The sequence below is a fragment of the Procambarus clarkii genome, chromosome 59 (assembly GCF_040958095.1).
Source record: "Procambarus clarkii isolate CNS0578487 chromosome 59, FALCON_Pclarkii_2.0, whole genome shotgun sequence".
In the NCBI taxonomy this organism is placed as follows: domain Eukaryota; kingdom Metazoa; phylum Arthropoda; class Malacostraca; order Decapoda; family Cambaridae; genus Procambarus; species Procambarus clarkii.
The window spans coordinates 27,625,862-27,643,056 of record NC_091208.1 but is presented as its reverse complement, the minus strand read 5'-3'; the positions used below and the strand labels follow the sequence as shown (position 1 = coordinate 27,643,056).

Genomic DNA, 17,195 nt, shown 5'->3' with positions numbered 1-17,195 from the left:
CTGTAAATGATTGGTTGTCACTGTAAATGATTGGTTGTCACTGTAAATGATTGGTTGCCACTGTAAATGATTGGTTGCCACTATAAATGATTGGTTGCCACTGTAAGTGATTGGTTGTCACTGTAAATGATTGGTTGCCACTGTAAATGATTGGTTGTCACTGTAAATGATTGGTTGCCACTGTAAATGATTGGTTGTCACTGTAAATGATTGGTTGCCACTGTAAATGATTGGTTGTCACTGTAAATGATTGGTTGCGGTTTGGTTTAAGCACAAAATTTATATTATTAAAGTCCTACAACAACATTTAAAGCACTACACTGAAGATTTTCTAATGTTAAATTATTCGCTCAAAACTTAAAACTCCTGAGAGTTCATGTTCTCTGCTCTGAGCTCCTGAGAGTTCATGTTCTCTGCTCTGAGCTCCTGAGAGTTCATGTTCTCTGCTCTGAGCTCCTGAGAGTTTAATGTTCTCTGCTCTGAGCTCCTGAGAGTTCATGTTCTCTGCTCTGAGCTCCTGAGAGTTTATGTTCTCTGCTCTGAGCTCCTGAGAGTTCATGTTCTCTGCTCTGAGCTCCTGAGAGTTCATGTTCTCTGCGCTGAGCTCCTGAGAGTTCATGTTCTCTGCGCTGAGCTCCTGAGAGTTCATGTTCTCTGCGCTGAGCTCCTGAGAGTTTATGTTCTCTGCTCTGAGCTCCTGAGAGTTCATGTTCTCTGCGCTGAGCTCCTGAGAGTTCATGTTCTCTGCGCTGAGCTCCTGAGAGTTCATGTTCTCTGCGCTGAGCTCCTGAGAGTTTATGTTCTCTGCTCTGAGCTCCTGAGAGTTCATGTTCTCTGCGCTGAGCTCCTGAGAGTTCATGTTCTCTGCGCTGAGCTCCTGAGAGTTCATGTTCTCTGCGCTGAGCTCCTGAGAGTTCATGTTCTCTGCGCTGAGCTCCTGAGAGTTCATGTTCTCTGCGCTGAGCTCCTGAGAGTTCATGTTCTCTGCTCTGAGCTCCTGAGAGTTCATGTTCTCTGCTCTGAGCTCCTGAGAGTTCATGTCCTCTGCTCTGAGCTCCTGAGAGTTCATGTTCTCTGCGCTGAGCTCCTGAGAGTTCATGTTCTCTGCTCTGAGCTCCTGAGAGTTCATGTTCTCTGCGCTGAGCTCCTGAGAGTTCATGTTCTCTGCGCTGAGCTCCTGAGAGTTCATGTTCTCTGCTCTGAGCTCCTGAGAGTTCATGTTCTCTGCGCTGAGCTCCTGAGAGTTCATGTTCTCTGCTCTGAGCTCCTGAGAGTTTAATGTTCTCTGCTCTGAGCTCCTGAGAGTTCATGTTCTCTGCTCTGAGCTCCTGAGAGTTCAATGATCTCTGCTCTGAGCTCCTGAGAGTTCAATGTTCTCTGCTCTGAGCTCCCGAGAGTTCAATGTTCTCTGCTCTGAGCTCCTGAGAGTTCAATGTTCTCTGCTCTGAGCTCCTGAGAGTTTAATGTTCTCTGCTCTGAGCTCCTGAGAGTTCAATGTTCTCTGCTCTGAGCTCATGAGAGTTCAATGTTCTCTGCTCTGAGCTCCTGAGAGTTCATGTTCTCTGCTCTGAGCTCCTGAGAGTTCAATGTTCTCTGCTCTGAGCTCCTGAGAGTTCAATGTCCTCATGTCCTCTGCTCTGAGCTCCTGAGAGTTCAATGTCCTCATGTCCTCTGCTCTGAGCTCCTGAGAGTTTATGTTCTCTGCTCTGAGCTCCTGAGAGTTCAATGTTCTCTGCTCTGAGCTTCTGAGAGTTCAATGTTCTCTGCTCTGAGCTCCTGAGAGTTCATGTTCTCTGCTCTGAGCTCCTGAGAGTTCAATGTTCTCTGCTCTGAGCTCCCAAAACACTCTTAAGCTGGGAGAGCACAAGATGCAGGGAGGGCCACAACTGGCCACACAAGATGCAGGGGACCACAACTGGCCACACAAGGTGCAGGGAGGGCCACAACAGGCCACACAAGGTGCAGGGAGGGCCACAACAGGCCACACAAGGTGCAGGGGACCACAACTGGCCACACAAGGTGCAGGGGACCACAACTGGCCACACAAGGTGCAGGGAGGGCCACAACTGGCGACACAAGGTGCAGGGAGGGCCACAACTGGCCACACAAGGTGCAGGGAGGGCCACAACTGGCCACACAAGGTGCAGGGAGGGCCACAACTGGCCACACAAGGTGCAGGGAGGGCCACAACAAGCCACACAAGGTGCAGGGAGGGCCACAACAAGCCACACAAGGTGCAGGGAGGGCCACAACAAGCCACACAAGGTGCAGGGAGGGCCACAACTGGCCACACAAGGTGCAGGGAGGGCCACAACTGGCCACACAAGGTGCAGGGAGGGCCACAACAAGCCACACAAGGTGCAGGGAGGGCCACAACTGGCCACACAAGGTGCAGGGATGGCCACAACTGGCCACACAAGGTGCAGGGAGGGCCACAACTGGCCACACAAGGTGCAGGGAGGGCCACAACTGGCCACACAAGGTGCAGGGAGGGCCACAACAAGCCACACAAGGTGCAGGGAGGGCCACAACTGGCCACACAAGGTGCAGGGAGGGCCACAACTGGCCACACAAGGTGCAGGGAGGGCCACAACAAGCCACACAAGGTGCAGGGAGGGCCACAACAAGCCACACAAGGTGCAGGGAGGGCCACAACAAGCCACACAAGGTGCAGGGAGGGGCCACAACAAGCCACACAAGGTGCAGGGAGGGCCACAACTGGCCACACATGGTGCAGGGAGGGCCACAACTGGCCACACAAGGTGCAGGGAGGGCCACAACAAGCCACACAAGGTGCAGGGAGGGCCACAACAAGCCACACAAGGTGCAGGGAGGGCCACAACTGGCCACACAAGGTGCAGGGAGGGCCACAACCGGCCACACAAGGTGCAGGGAGGGCCACAACTGGCCACACAAGGTGCAGGGAGGGCCACAACTGGCCACACAAGGTGCAGGGGACCACAACTGGCCACACAAAGTGCAGGGAGGGCCACAACTGGCCACACAAGGTGCAGAGAGGGCCACAACAGGCCACACATGGTGCAGGGAGGGCCACAACAGGCCACACAAGGTGCAGGGAGGGCCACAACTGGCCACACAAGGTGCAGGGAGGGCCACAACAGGCCACACAAGGTGCAGGGAGGGCCACAACTGGCCACATAAGGTGCAGGGAGGGCCACAACTGGCCACACAAGGTGCAGGGAGGGCCACAACAGGCCACACATGGTGCAGGGAGGGCCACAACTGGCCACACAAGGTGCAGGGAGGGCCACAACAGGCCACACATGGTGCAGGGAGGGCCACAACAGGCCACACAAGGTGCAGGGAGGGCCACAACTGGCCACACAAGGTGCAGGGAGGGCCACAACAGGCCACACAAGGTGCAGGGAGGGCCACAACTGGCCACACAAGGTGCAGGGAGGGCCACAACAGGCCACACATGGTGCAGGGAGGGCCACAACTGGCCACACATGGTGCAGGGAGGGCCACAACTGGCCACACAAGGTGCAGGGAGGGCCACACAAGGTGCAAGGAGGGCCACAACAGGCCACACAAGGTGCAGGGAGGGCCACAACTGGCCACACAAGGTGCAGGGAGGGCCACAACTGGCCACACAAGGTGCAGGGAGGGCCACAACTGGCCACACAAGGTGCAGGGAGGGCCACAACTGGCCACACAAGGTGCAGGGGACCACAACTGGCCACACAAGGTGCAGGGATGGCCACAACTGGCCACACAAGGTGCAGGGAGGGCCACAACAGGCCACACATGGTGCAGAGAGGGCCACAACTGGCCACACAAGGTGCAGGGAGGGCCACAACAGGCCACACAAGGTGCAGGGAGGGTCACAACTGGCCACACAAGGTGCAGGGAGGGCCACAACTGGCCACACAAGGTGCAGGGAGGGCCACAACAGGCCACACAAGGTGCAGGGAGGGTCACAACTGGCCACACAAGGTGCAGGGAGGACCACAACAGGCCACACATGGTGCAGGGAGGGCCACAACTGGCCACACAAGGTGCAGGGAAGGCCACAACTGGCCACACAAGGTGCAGGGAGGGCCACAACAGGCCACACAAGGTGCAGGGAGGGCCACAACTGGCCACACAAGGTGCAGGGAGGGCCACAACTGGCCACACATGGTGCAGGGAGGGCCACAACAGGCCACACAAGGTGCAGGGAAGGCCACAACTGGCCACACAAGGTGCAGGGAGGGCCACAACTGGCCACACAAGGTGCAGGGAGGGCCACAACAGGCCACACAAGGTGCAGGGAGGGCCACAACTGGCCACACAAGGTGCAGGGAGGGCCACAACTGGCCACACAAGGTGCAGGGATGGCCACAACTGGCCACACAAGGTGCAGGGAGGGCCACAACAGGCCACACAAGGTGAAGGGAGGGCCACAACTGGCCACACAAGGTGCAGGGAAGGCCACAACTGGCCACACAAGGTGCAGGGAGGGCCACAACTGGCCACACAAGGTGCAGGGAGGGCCACAACAGGCCACACAAGGTGCAGGGAGGGCCACAACAAGCCACACAAGGTGCAGGGAGGGCCACAACTGGCCACACATGGTGCAGGGAGGGCCACAACAGGCCACACAAGGTGCAGGGAAGGCCACAACTGGCCACACAAGGTGCAGGGAGGGCCACAACAGGCCACACAAGGTGCAGGGAGGGCCACAACTGGCCACACAAGGTGCAGGGAGGGCCACAACAGGCCACACAAGGTGAAGGGAGGGCCACAACTGGCCACACAAGGTGCAGGGAGGGCCACAACTGGCCACACAAGGTGCAGGGAGGGCCACAACTGGCCACACAAGGTGCAGGGAGGGCCACAACTGGCCACACAAGGTGCAGGGAGGGCCACAACTGGTCACACAAGGTGCAGGGAGGGCCACAACAGGCCACACAAGGTGCAGGGAGAGCCACAACAGGCCACACAAGGTGCAGGGAGGGCCACAACTGGCCACACAAGGTGCAGGGAGGGCCACAACTGGCCACACAAGGTGCAGGGAGGGCCACAACTGGTCACACAAGGTGCAGGGAGGGCCACAACAGGCCACACAAGGTGCAGGGAGGGCCACAACTGGCCACACAAGGTGCAGGGAGGGCCACAACTGGTCACACAAGGTGCAGGGAGGGCCACAACAGGCCACACAAGGTGCAGGGAGGGCCACAACTGGCCACACAAGGTGCAGGGAGGGCCACAACTGGCCACACAAGGTGCAGGGAGGGCCACAACTGGTCACACAAGGTGCAGGGAGGGCCACAACAGGCCACACAAGGTGCAGGGAGGGCCACAACTGGCCACACAAGGTGCAGGGAGGGCCACAACTGGTCACACAAGGTGCAGGGAGGGCCACAACAGGCCACACAAGGTGCAGGGAGGGCCACAACAGGCCACACAAGGTGCAGGGAGGGCCACAACTGGCCACACAAGGTGCAGGGAGGGCCACAACAGGCCACACAAGGTGCAGGGAGGGCCACAACAGGCCACACAAGGTGCAGGGAGGGCCACAACTGGCCACACTCATCATATGTCGGAAATTATTATAATATAAATTGAGATCACAAGAGACATCGTAAAATAAAAAGATGAAAACCGTGAATTACATTTACACGAAGAAATTGGAATGAATAAGAGAAAGTAGCCAAAAACTATTTACGTAAATTATAAAATAAATTGGAGAGATTTAAAGAAATTGTGAGATAGAGAGTGAGAAAATAGGTGAGTGTTTATGAGCCATTATGGAAGTGTTGTGTCAGTAGCAGAGGTCAGTGACTGGCGGAGGCTCTCAGTATGTGTGTGTCCTACTTAACATATGTGACTTGCATATGTGTCCTACTTAACATATGTGACTTGCATATGTGTCCTACTTAACATATGTGACTTGCATTCTATCACATGTGTGCACATAACCACAGACGTACACTCTTGCACAGACACAGGGAGATAGTATGAGGCTGCAAGATGACCTAGACAAACTGAATGAATGGTCCAACCAATGGCTGCTAAAGTTCAAAGCAAGTAAATGTAAAATGATAAAACTAGACAGTGGAAACAGGAGACCAGACACAATACCGAATGGGAGATGAAGTCCTTCATGAAACGGACAGAGAGAAAGATCTAGGAGTTGACATAACACCAAACCTGTCACCTGAAGCCCACATAAAAAGAATAACATCTGCGGCGTATGCGAGGCTGGCTAACATCAGAACTGCCTTCAGGAACCTGTGAATGAAATCATTCAGAACTTTGTATACTGCATATGTACGACCAATCCTGGAGTATGCGGCCCCAGCATGGAGCCCGTACCTTGTCAAGCACAAGACGAAGCTGGAAAAAGTTCAGAGGTATGCCACTAGACTAGTCCCTGAACTAAGAGGCATGAGATACAAGGAAAGGCTGCGGGAAATGCACCTTACGACACTGGAAGACATAAGAGTAAGGGGAGACATGATCACTACCTTCAAAATTCTCAGAGGAATTGACAGGGTAGAAAAGATAAACTGTTTAACACGGGTGGTACGCGAACAAGGGGACACAGCTGGAGACTGAGTACCCACATGAGCCACTGGGACGTTAGAAAGAACTTTTTCAGTGTCAGAGCAGTTAACAGATGGAATGCATTAGGCAGTGATGTGGTGGAGGCTGACTCCATACACAGTTTCAAGTGTAGATATGATAGAGCCCAATAGGCTCAGGAATCTGTACACCAGTTGATTGACAGTTGAGAGGCGGGACCAAAGAGCCAAAGCTCAACCCCCGCAAGCACAACTAGGTGAGTACACACACACACACACACACACACACACACACACACACACACACACACAAAGATGGACTATTGAAGACATAATTAATAATATTTAACACTCACATTTATTTGAGTGTTAAAAGTTATTTTCTGAACCCGTCCTCTTACAACAGACCCCAGCCCCGCCTGACGGTGCTGGGGTCCAGGAGCTACAGCCTCGCCTGACGGTGCTGGGGTCCAGGAGCTACAGCCTCGCCTGACGGTGCTGGGGTCCAGGAGCTACAGCCTCGCCTGACGGTGCTGGGGTCCAGGAGCTACAGCCTCGCCTGACGGTGCTGGGGTCCAGGAGCTACAGCCCCGCCTGACGGTGCTGGGGTCCAGGAGCTACAGCCTCGCCTGACGGTGCTGGGGTCCAGGAGCTTCAGCCACGCCTGACGGTGCTGGGGTCCAGGAGCTACAGCCTCGCCTGACGGTGCTGGGGTCCAGGAGCTACAGCCTCGCCTGACGGTGCTGGGGTCCAGGAGCTACAGCCTCGCCTGACGGTGCTGGGGTCCAGGAGCTACAGCCTCGCCTGACGGTGCTGGGGTCCAGGAGCTACAGCCCCGCCTGACGGTGCTGGGGTCCAGGAGCTACAGCCTCGCCTGACGGTGCTGGGGTCCAGGAGCTACAGCCACGCCTGACGGTGCTGGGGTCCAGGAGCTACAGCCTCGCCTGACGGTGCTGGGGTCCAGGAGCTACAGCCTCGCCTGACGGTGCTGGGGTCCAGGAGCTACAGCCCCGCCTGACGGTGCTGGGGTCCAGGAGCTACAGCCTCGCCTGACGGTGCTGGGGTCCAGGAGCTACAGCCTCGCCTGACGGTGCTGGGGTCTAGGAGCTACAGCCTCGCCTGACGGTGCTGGGGTCCAGGAGCTACAGCCCCGCCTGACGGTGCTGGGGTCCAGGAGCTACAGCCTCGCCTGACGGTGCTGGGGTCTAGGAGCTACAGCCTCGCCTGACGGTGCTGGGGTCCAGGAGCTACAGCCCCGCCTGACGGTGCTGGGGTCCAGGAGCTACAGCCCCGCCTGACGGTGCTGGGGTCCAGGAGCTACAGCCTCGCCTGACGGTGCTGGGGTCTAGGAGCTACAGCCTCGCCTGACGGTGCTGGGGTCCAGGAGCTACAGCCTCGCCTGACGGTGCTGGGGTCCAGGAGCTACAGCCTCGCCTGACGGTGCTGGGGTCCAGGAGCTACAGCCACGCCTGACGGTGCTGGGGTCCAGGAGCTACAGCCTCGCCTGACGGTGCTGGGGTCCAGGAGCTACAGCCTCGCCTGACGGTGCTGGGGTCCAGGAGCTACAGCCTCGCCTGACGGTGCTGGGGTCCAGGAGCTACAGCCTCGCCTGACGGTGCTGGGGTCCAGGAGCTACAGCCCCGCCTGACGGTGCTGGGGTCCAGGAGCTACAGCCTCGCCTGACGGTGCTGGGGTCCAGGAGCTACAGCCTCGCCTGACGGTGCTGGGGTCCAGGAGCTACAGCCTCGCCTGACGGTGCTGGGGTCCAGGAGCTACAGCCTCGCCTGACGGTGCTGGGGTCCAGGAGCTACAGCCTCGCCTGACGGTGCTGGGGTCTAGGAGCTACAGCCTCGCCTGACGGTGCTGGGGTCCAGGAGCTACAGCCTCGCCTGACGGTGCTGGGGTCCAGGAGCTACAGCCTCGCCTGACGGTGCTGGGGTCCAGGAGCTACAGCCACGCCTGACGGTGCTGGGGTCCAGGAGCTACAGCCTCGCCTGACGGTGCTGGGGTCTAGGAGCTACAGCCTCGCCTGACGGTGCTGGGGTCCAGGAGCTACAGCCTCGCCTGACGGTGCTGGGGTCTAGGAGCTACAGCCTCGCCTGACGGTGCTGGGGTCCAGGAGCTACAGCCCCGCCTGACGGTGCTGGGGTCCAGGAGCTACAGCCCCGCCTGACGGTGCTGGGGTCCAGGAGCTACAGCCCCGCCTGACGGTGCTGGGGTCCAGGAGCTACAGCCCCGCCTGACGGTGCTGGGGTCCAGGAGCTACAGCCCCGCCTGACGGTGCTGGGGTCCAGGAGCTACAGCCTCGCCTGACGGTGCTGGGGTCCAGGAGCTACAGCCCCGCCTGACGGTGCTGGGGTCCAGGAGCTACAGCCCCGCCTGACGGTGCTGGGGTCCAGGAGCTACAGCCCCGCCTGACGGTGCTGGGGTCCAGGAGCTACAGCCCCGCCTGACGGTGCTGGGGTCCAGGAGCTACAGCCCCGCCTGACGGTGCTGGGGTCCAGGAGCTACAGCCTCGCCTGACGGTGCTGGGGTCCAGGAGCTACAGCCCCGCCTGACGGTGCTGGGGTCCAGGAGCTACAGCCTCGCCTGACGGTGCTGGGGTCCAGGAGCTACAGCCTCGCCTGACGGTGCTGGGGTCCAGGAGCTACAGCCTCGCCTGACGGTGCTGGGGTCCAGAAGCTACAGCCTCGCCTGACGGTGCTGGGGTCTAGGAGCTACAGCCTCGCCTGACGGTGCTGGGGTCTAGGAGCTACAGCCCCGCCTGACGGTGCTGGGGTCCAGGAGCTACAGCCTCGCCTGACGGTGCTGGGGTCTAGGAGCTACAGCCTCGCCTGACGGTGCTGGGGTCCAGGAGCTACAGCCTCGCCCGACGGTGCTGGGGTCTAGGAGCTACAGCCTCGCCTGACGGTGCTGGGGTCCAGGAGCTACAGCTCCGCCTGACGGTGCTGGGGTCCAGGAGCTACAGCCCCGCCTGACGGTGCTGGGGTCCAGGAGCTACAGCCCCGCCTGACGGTGCTGGGGTCCAGGAGCTACAGCCTCGCCTGACGGTGCTGGGGTCCAGGAGCTACAGCCTCGCCTGACGGTGCTGGGTTCCAGGAGCTACAGCCTCGCCTGACGGTGCTGGGGTCCAGGAGCTACAGCCCCGCCTGACGGTGCTGGGGTCCAGGAGCTACAGCCTCGCCTGACGGTGCTGGGGTCTAGGAGCTACAGCCCCGCCTGACGGTGCTGGGGTCCAGGAGCTACAGCCTCGCCTGACGGTGCTGGGGTCCAGGAGCTACAGCCCCGCCTGACGGTGCTGGGGTCCAGGAGCTACAGCCTCGCCTGACGGTGCTGGGGTCTAGGAGCTACAGCCTCGCCTGACGGTGCTGGGGTCCAGGAGCTACAGCCTCGCCTGACGGTGCTGGGGTCCAGGAGCTACAGCCTCGCCTGACGGTGCTGGGGTCCAGGAGCTACAGCCTCGCCTGACGGTGCTGGGGTCCAGGAGCTACAGCCTCGCCTGACGGTGCTGGGGTCCAGGAGCTACAGCCTCACCTGACGGTGCTGGGGTCCAGGAGCTACAGCCCCGCCTGACGGTGCTGGGGTCCAGGAGCTACAGCCCAGCCTGACGGTGCTGGGGTCCAGGAGCTACAGCCCCGCCTGACGGTGCTGGGGTCCAGGAGCTACAGCCCCGCCTGACGGTGCTGGGGTCTAGGAGCTACAGCCTCGCCTGACGGTGCTGGGGTCCAGGAGCTACAGCCTCGCCTGACGGTGCTGGGGTCCAGGAGCTACAGCCACGCCAGACGGTGCTGGGGTCCAGGAGCTACAGCCTCGCCTGACGGTGCTGGGGTCTAGGAGCTACAGCCTCGCCTGACGGTGCTGGGGTCCAGGAGCTACAGCCCCGCCTGACGGTGCTGGGGTCCAGGAGCTACAGCCCCGCCTGACGGTGCTGGGGTCCAGGAGCTACAGCCTCGCCTGACGGTGCTGGGGTCCAGGAGCTACAGCCTCGCCTGACGGTGCTGGGGTCGCCGCTGCAGGCGCCAACAACGACCGATAACTAATAAGAGACAATTACTCTCCGCCCCGGCGGAAGAGAAAGGCCAATAATAACAGCGCCTGGGATCAACAATGTTGTTGTGTCTGGCAGTTGAGCAGTGTACCAGCAGGAGGGGCAGTAATCCAGGGCACGAGGACCCGGAGGTGCGCACACGGCGCGCCTGACGATGGTGTCGGGGCCAATTGCCTCTGACGAGACGTAACGAGGGAAGATTCCTCCAATAAATATAGATTCTGAGCAGCCAGACTGTTATTGTGTTCATGTCCCCGTGTTCTGGTACAGCCAGGTGGTGACCTGTGTTCTGGTACAGCCAGGTGGTGACCTGTGTTCTGGAACAGCCAGGTGGTGACCTGTGTTCTGGTACAGCCAGGTGGTGACCCAGTGTTCTGGTACAGCCAGGTGGTGACCTGTGTTCTGGTACAGCCAGGTGGTGACCCCGTGTTCTGGTACAGCCAGGTGGTGACCCCGTGTTCTGGTACAGCCAGGTGGTGACCCCGTGTTCTGGTACAGCCAGATGGTGACCCCGTGTTCTGGTACAGCCAGGTGGTGACCCAGTGTTCAGGTAGAGTCAGGTGGTGACCCCGTGTTCCGGTACAGCCAGGTGGTGACCTGTGTTCAGGTACAGCCAGGTGGTGACCTGTGTTCTGGTACAGCCAGGTGGTGACCCGTGTTCAGGTACAGCCAGGTGGTGACCCCGTGTTCTGGTACAGCCAGGTGGTGACCCCGTGTTCAGGTACAGCCAGGTGGTGACCCGTGTTCAGGTACAGCCAGGTGGTGACCTGTGTTCTGGAACAGCCAGGTGGTGACCCCGTGTTCTGGTACAGCCAGGTGGTGACCCGTGTTCAGGTACAGCCAGGTGGTGACCTGTGTTCTGGAACAGCCAGGTGGTGACCCTGTGTTCTGGTACAGCCAGGTGGTGACCTGTGTTCTGGTACAGCCAGGTGGTGACCCCGTGTTCTGGTACAGCCAGGTGGTGACCCGTGTTCTGGTACAGCCAGGTGGTGACCTGTGTTCTGGTACAGCCAGGTGGTGACCCAGTGTTCTGGTACAGCCAGGTGGTGACCCCGTGTTCTGGTACAGCCAGGTGGTGACCTGTGTTCTGGTACAGCCACGTGGTGACCCCGTGTTCAGGTACAGCCAGGTGGTGACCCCGTGTTCAGGTACAGCCAGGTGGTGACCTGTGTTCTGGTACAGCCAGGTAGTGACCCAGTGTTCTGGTACAGCCAGGTGGTGACCCAGTGTTCTGGTACAGCCAGGTGGTGACCCAGTGTTCTGGTACAGCCAGGTGGTGACCCCGTGTTCTGGTACAGCCAGGTGTTGACCCAGTGTTCTGGTACAGCCAGGTGGTGACCCAGTGTTCTGGTACAGCCAGGTGGTGACCTGTGTTCTGGTACAGCCAGGTGGTGACCCCGTGTTCAGGTACAGCCAGGTGGTGACCTGTGTTCTGGTACAGCCAGGTGGTGACCCAGTGTTCTGGTACAGCCAGGTGGTGACCCCGTGTTCTGGTACAGCCAGGTGGTGACCCAGTGTTCTGGTACAGCCAGGTGGTGACCCAGTGTTCTGGTACAGCCAGGTGGTGACCCAGTGTTCTGGTACAGCCAGGTGGTGACCCAGTGTTCTGGTACAGCCAGGTGGTGACCTGTGTTCTGGTACAGCCAGGTGGTGACCTGTGTTCCGGTACAGCCAGGTGGTGACCCCGTGTTCTGGTACAGTCAGGTGGTGACCCCGTGTTCAGGTACAGCCAGGTGGTGGCCTGTGTTCTGGTACAGCCAGGTGGTGACCTGTGTTCTGGTACAGCCAGGTGGTGACCTGTGTTCTGGTACAGCCAGGTGGTGACCTGTGTTCTGGTACAGCCTGGTGGTGACCTGTGTTCTGGTACAGCCAGGTGGTGACCTGTGTTCTGGTACAGCCAGGTGGTGACCCCGTGTTCTGGTACAGCCAGGTGGTGACCCCGTGTTCAGGTACAGCCAGGTGGTGACCCCGTGTTCTGGTACAGCCAGGTGGTGACCCAGTGTTCAGGTACAGCCAGGTGGTGACCCCGTGTTCAGGTACAGCCAGGTGGTGACCCCGTGTTCCGGTACAGCCAGGTGGTGACCCAGTGTTCTGGTACAGTCAGGTGGTGACCCCGTGTTCCGGTACAGCCAGGTGGTGACCCCGTGTTCAGGTACAGCCAGGTGGTGACCCCGTGTTCAGGTACAGCCAGGTGGTGACCCCGTGTTCCGGTACAGCCAGGTGGTGACCTGTGTTCTGGTACAGCCAGGTGGTGACCCAGTGTTCAGGTACAGTCAGGTGGTGACCCCGTGTTCCGGTACAGCCAGGTGATGACCCCGTGTTCAGGTACAGCCAGGTGGTGACCCCGTGTTCTGGTACAGCCAGGTGGTTACCCCGTGTTCAGGTACAGCCAGGTGGTGACCCAGTGTTCAGGTACAGCCAGGTGGTGACCCAGTGTTCTGGTACAGCCAGGTGGTGACCCAGTGTTCAGGTACAGCCAGGTGGTGACCCAGTGTTCTGGTACAGCCAGGTGGTGACCCAGTGTTCAGGTACAGCCAGGTGGTGACCCAGTGTTCAGGTACAGTCAGGTGGTGACCCAGTGTTCAGGTACAGCCAGGTGGTGACCCCGTGTTCTGGTACAGCCAGGTGGTTACCCCGTGCTCAGGTACAGCCAGGTGGTGACCCGTGTTCTGGTACAGCCAGGTGGTGACCCCGTGTTCTGGTACAGCCAGGTGGTGACCCCGTGTTCTGGTACAGCCAGGTGGTGACCCCGTGTTCTGGTACAGCCAGGTGGTGACCTGTGTTCAGGTACAGCCAGGTGGTGACCTGTGTTCTGGTACAGCCAGGTGGTGACCCCGTGTTCTGGTACAGCCAGGTGGTGACCCCGTGTTCTGGTACAGCCAGGTGGTGACCCCGTGTTCAGGTACAGCCAGGTGGTGACCCCGTGTTCAGGTACAGCCAGGTGGTGACCCCGTGTTCCGGTACAGCCAGGTGGTGACCTGTGTTCTGGTACAGCCAGGTGGTGACCCAGTGTTCAGGTACAGTCAGGTGGTGACCCCGTGTTCCGGTACAGCCAGGTGGTGACCCAGTGTTCAGGTACAGCCAGGTGGTGACCCCGTGTTCTGGTACAGCCAGGTGGTGACCTGTGTTCAGGTACAGCCAGGTGGTGACCCCGTGTTCTGGTACAGCCAGGTGGTGACCCCGTGTTCGGGTACAGCCAGGTGGTGACCTGTGTTCAGGTACAGCCAGGTGGTGACCCCGTGTTCTGGTACAGCCAGGTGGTGACCCAGTGTTCAGGTACAGCCAGGTGGTGACCCAGTGTTCAGGTACAGCCAGGTGGTGACCCAGTGTTCAGGTACAGTCAGGTGGTGACCCCGTGTTCCGGTACAGCCAGGTGGTGACCTGTGTTCAGGTACAGCCAGGTGGTGACCCGTGTTCCGGTACAGCCAGGTGGTGACCTGTGTTCTGGTACAGCCAGGTGGTGACCCCGTGTTCTGGTACAGCCAGGTGGTGACCCCGTGTTCTGGTACAGCCAGGTGGTGACCCCGTGTTCAGGTACAGCCAGGTGGTGACCCCGTGTTCAGGTACAGCCAGGTGGTAACCCCGTGTTCCGGTACAGCCAGGTGGTGACCCAGTGTTCAGGTACAGTCAGGTGGTGACCCCGTGTTCCGGTACAGCCAGGTGGTGACCCAGTGTTCTGGTACAGCCAGGTGGTGACCCAGTGTTCTGGTACAGCCAGGTGGTGACCCAGTGTTCAGGTACAGCCAGGTGGTGACCCAGTGTTCTGGTACAGCCAGGTGGTGACCCAGTGTTCTGGTACAGCCAGGTGGTTACCCCGTGTTCTGGTACAGCCAGGTGGTTACCCCGTGTTCTGGTACAGCCAGGTGGTGACCCCGTGTTCTGGTACAGTCAAGTGGTGACCCCGTGTTCAGGTACAGCCAGGTGGTTACCCCGTGTTCTGGTACAGCCAGGTGGTGACCCAGTGTTCTGGTACAGCCAGGTGGTTACCCCGTGTTCTGGTACAGCCAGGTGGTGACCCCGTGTTCTGGTACAGTCAAGTGGTGACCCCGTGTTCTGGTACAGTCAAGTGGTGACCCCTCCTCCCATCAACGCCCCCCCCCCCCCCCCATCAACAACTTTCTACTGCTCGTAAAACAGTTGAGAGCGTGACCGAGACGTCACCCGGAAGTTGTGAAGAGGGAGTGAGGGAGGTGGGGGAGGGGGTGACAGAGGGGGGGGCGCGGGGAGGGAAGCAGAGATCCGCTCACACCGCCACCCACGCACCCTCCCCCCCCCCCCCCCTCCTTCAGGGCTTTGTGCCTTAATTCCAGGCTCCTCTTCACCCCACGCCACCCTCGCCCCAGGGTGGCCTGGGGTTAGGGGTGGCGTGGGGTGAGGGTGGCGTGGGGTGTTTAGGTAGGATGTTTGAGGGGGCGTCATGGCGACTGTTGGAGGTGCGCACAGCGTCTCTCCTACAAACACTGACGATACCTTTGACGATGTTGGGAAGCCACTGTTGCATCTCACACATATAGATCATGAATGTCACCCAGTCTTAGAAGAGGATCCAGATGGAGATTTCCTGGACAGTAAACATCACAGCAAGGCCAACAGACTAGAGGCGACGCGCCACCATCATACAGAGGTACAGGGAGACCAGCACCACGCGGCCTCAGCATCAACACCCACCGCTCAACTAAGGTGGGCCGAGTTCTCCTGATTTGCAAACTTTCATCATTCCTTTTCATGGCGAAGATGGGAGTGTTTTCAGACATAGCCGGCCACAAAGTATCTCATATAATGCCATTCCCAAGATATTCGGGATCAACGTGCACGATATCAGACTTAATAAACAAAGGAACCTGATCACAGTGGACCACAAACACAGCGGAGAACTAGAGCTTTCAGACATTACTGACATCTGTGGATACAAAGTCAAGTGCTACAAACCACTAGGGGACCGATTAGCGAAATATGTAATCCGACATGTTGTAGACGTCAGTGTAGACGACATCAAGGCACAACTTAAGACAGATGGCATTTCAATCTTTGGAGTCAAAAAAATTTATGCGAAGAACAAACGGAGGACTGAGTGATACAGGCACTGCTCTGTTACCATTCTAGACTACATTCCCCCTGAGAGGATTTGGTTAAACGGCTTCCTCCATAAACTAGAGGTGTATATACCACGTCCCACTCTGTGCTTTAGATGTAAAGGTTTTAACCATACCTGGAAAGGCTGCACCAAAGACATTAAATGTGGGAAATGCTCTGGTCCCATTACACGAAAGACTGTGCATCAGATACACTCGCCTGCTCAAACTGTGGTGGCGACCACGACATTACATTCAAACAATGTCCCTCATACATAGCAGCAGCAGCAAAAACTATAAGGTTCTCCCTACCACCAACCTGCTATACAGTAGTGCACTGAAACAACCTAACACAGCCCATCATCAACCTCTACCTCACACTCAACAACAATCTTTGCGTGTACCTGATATGTCTGTCACTAACAATCCCGCAGCCCCAGGGTCCAACCATCTCCCACAAAACGCACAACTGAGTCCTGATCTTGTTAAAACTCTTGTCATTCGCATTGAAATGATCTTATTGAAACTCTTGTCACTTGCATCGAAAATGCACTAGAAAAGACGCTGGACCGACTTCTAACTAAATTTTTTACACAAGTAACACAACCCACCCCCGAGGCTGACCCAACAGACATCCCATCAACAGCTACAGACACTGACATCCGCCCAAACAAAGCTACCATTGCTGGACACATATCATTGGAACTGATGGTGGAAAAACTTCTAATTGACTCCTTAGCACACCTTACTAAAATCACTGCCAAGTCTGACTTGCCACAAAACCCCAACCACCAGTACCAAGAGTAAGACACAGCCCCTCATGCACATCCAAGTATCCAACACATACTACAATTGGCATAGCAAGGAAAACAGACACATCTATAACCCAAACATCCTAAATGACTTCCCTAACCTTCATGACTTGAGATGCAAAAAGCATTAAAACATCCCTCACAGAACTTAAACAATTCCTTTACTCATCCTAACCGGATTTAGCTTTCATAGCCGAATCCTGGCTCAATCCCAAACAAAATCCTATATTTAAAAACTTTCAGATGCAGTGACTAGACAGACCCAACCGTATGGGGGGTGGTATTTTCCTTCTAACATGGAGTAATATGACATGTAAACCTGTAACACTAACGTATTTTGTGAACGGTAAACTAGAAGTTTTAGCATGCCTAATACCTTACAATGGTACACACATATCCTTTCTGGATACAACCCTGGTGGCACAATAAACTTAAGTGAACTGGAATTCTATCTTAACCAATTACAACACCCGATCATTACAGGTGATCTCAATGCTAACCATCCCACATGAAGTAGAGGTGCCCAGAATACTGCAGGCACCGATCTATATAACTACTGAGACACTACACCATATACTCTTCTTTCACCGCCCTACCTGGCAACCTACTTTAACTACAGAACCAATTATGAAGCCTCACTGGACATCTGCTTTGGCTCCGCACACTTTCAACATGAACTACAGTTTCATACTGGACCGGATAGTGGAAGTGACCACAAACCCCTCATTATAAA

At 57.6% G+C, this 17,195-nt stretch overlaps 1 protein-coding gene across 1 annotated transcript; it reads right to left on the bottom strand.

The window, feature by feature from the left end:
- Positions 1–337: 337 nt before the first annotated feature.
- On the bottom strand, positions 338–1,249 carry LOC123768343 (protein SON-like). Its single transcript, XM_045758806.1, has one exon. It carries the CDS (start codon positions 1,247–1,249, stop codon positions 338–340), a length of 912 nt encoding a protein of 303 aa, XP_045614762.1.
- Positions 1,250–17,195: the final 15,946 nt, after the last annotated feature.

Bases quoted from the DNA above. Each gene is read 5' to 3' on its own strand.
- LOC123768343 (XM_045758806.1), bottom strand. From the start codon at position 1,249: ATGAACTCTCAGGAGCTCAGCGCAGAGAACATGAACTCTCAGGAGCTC.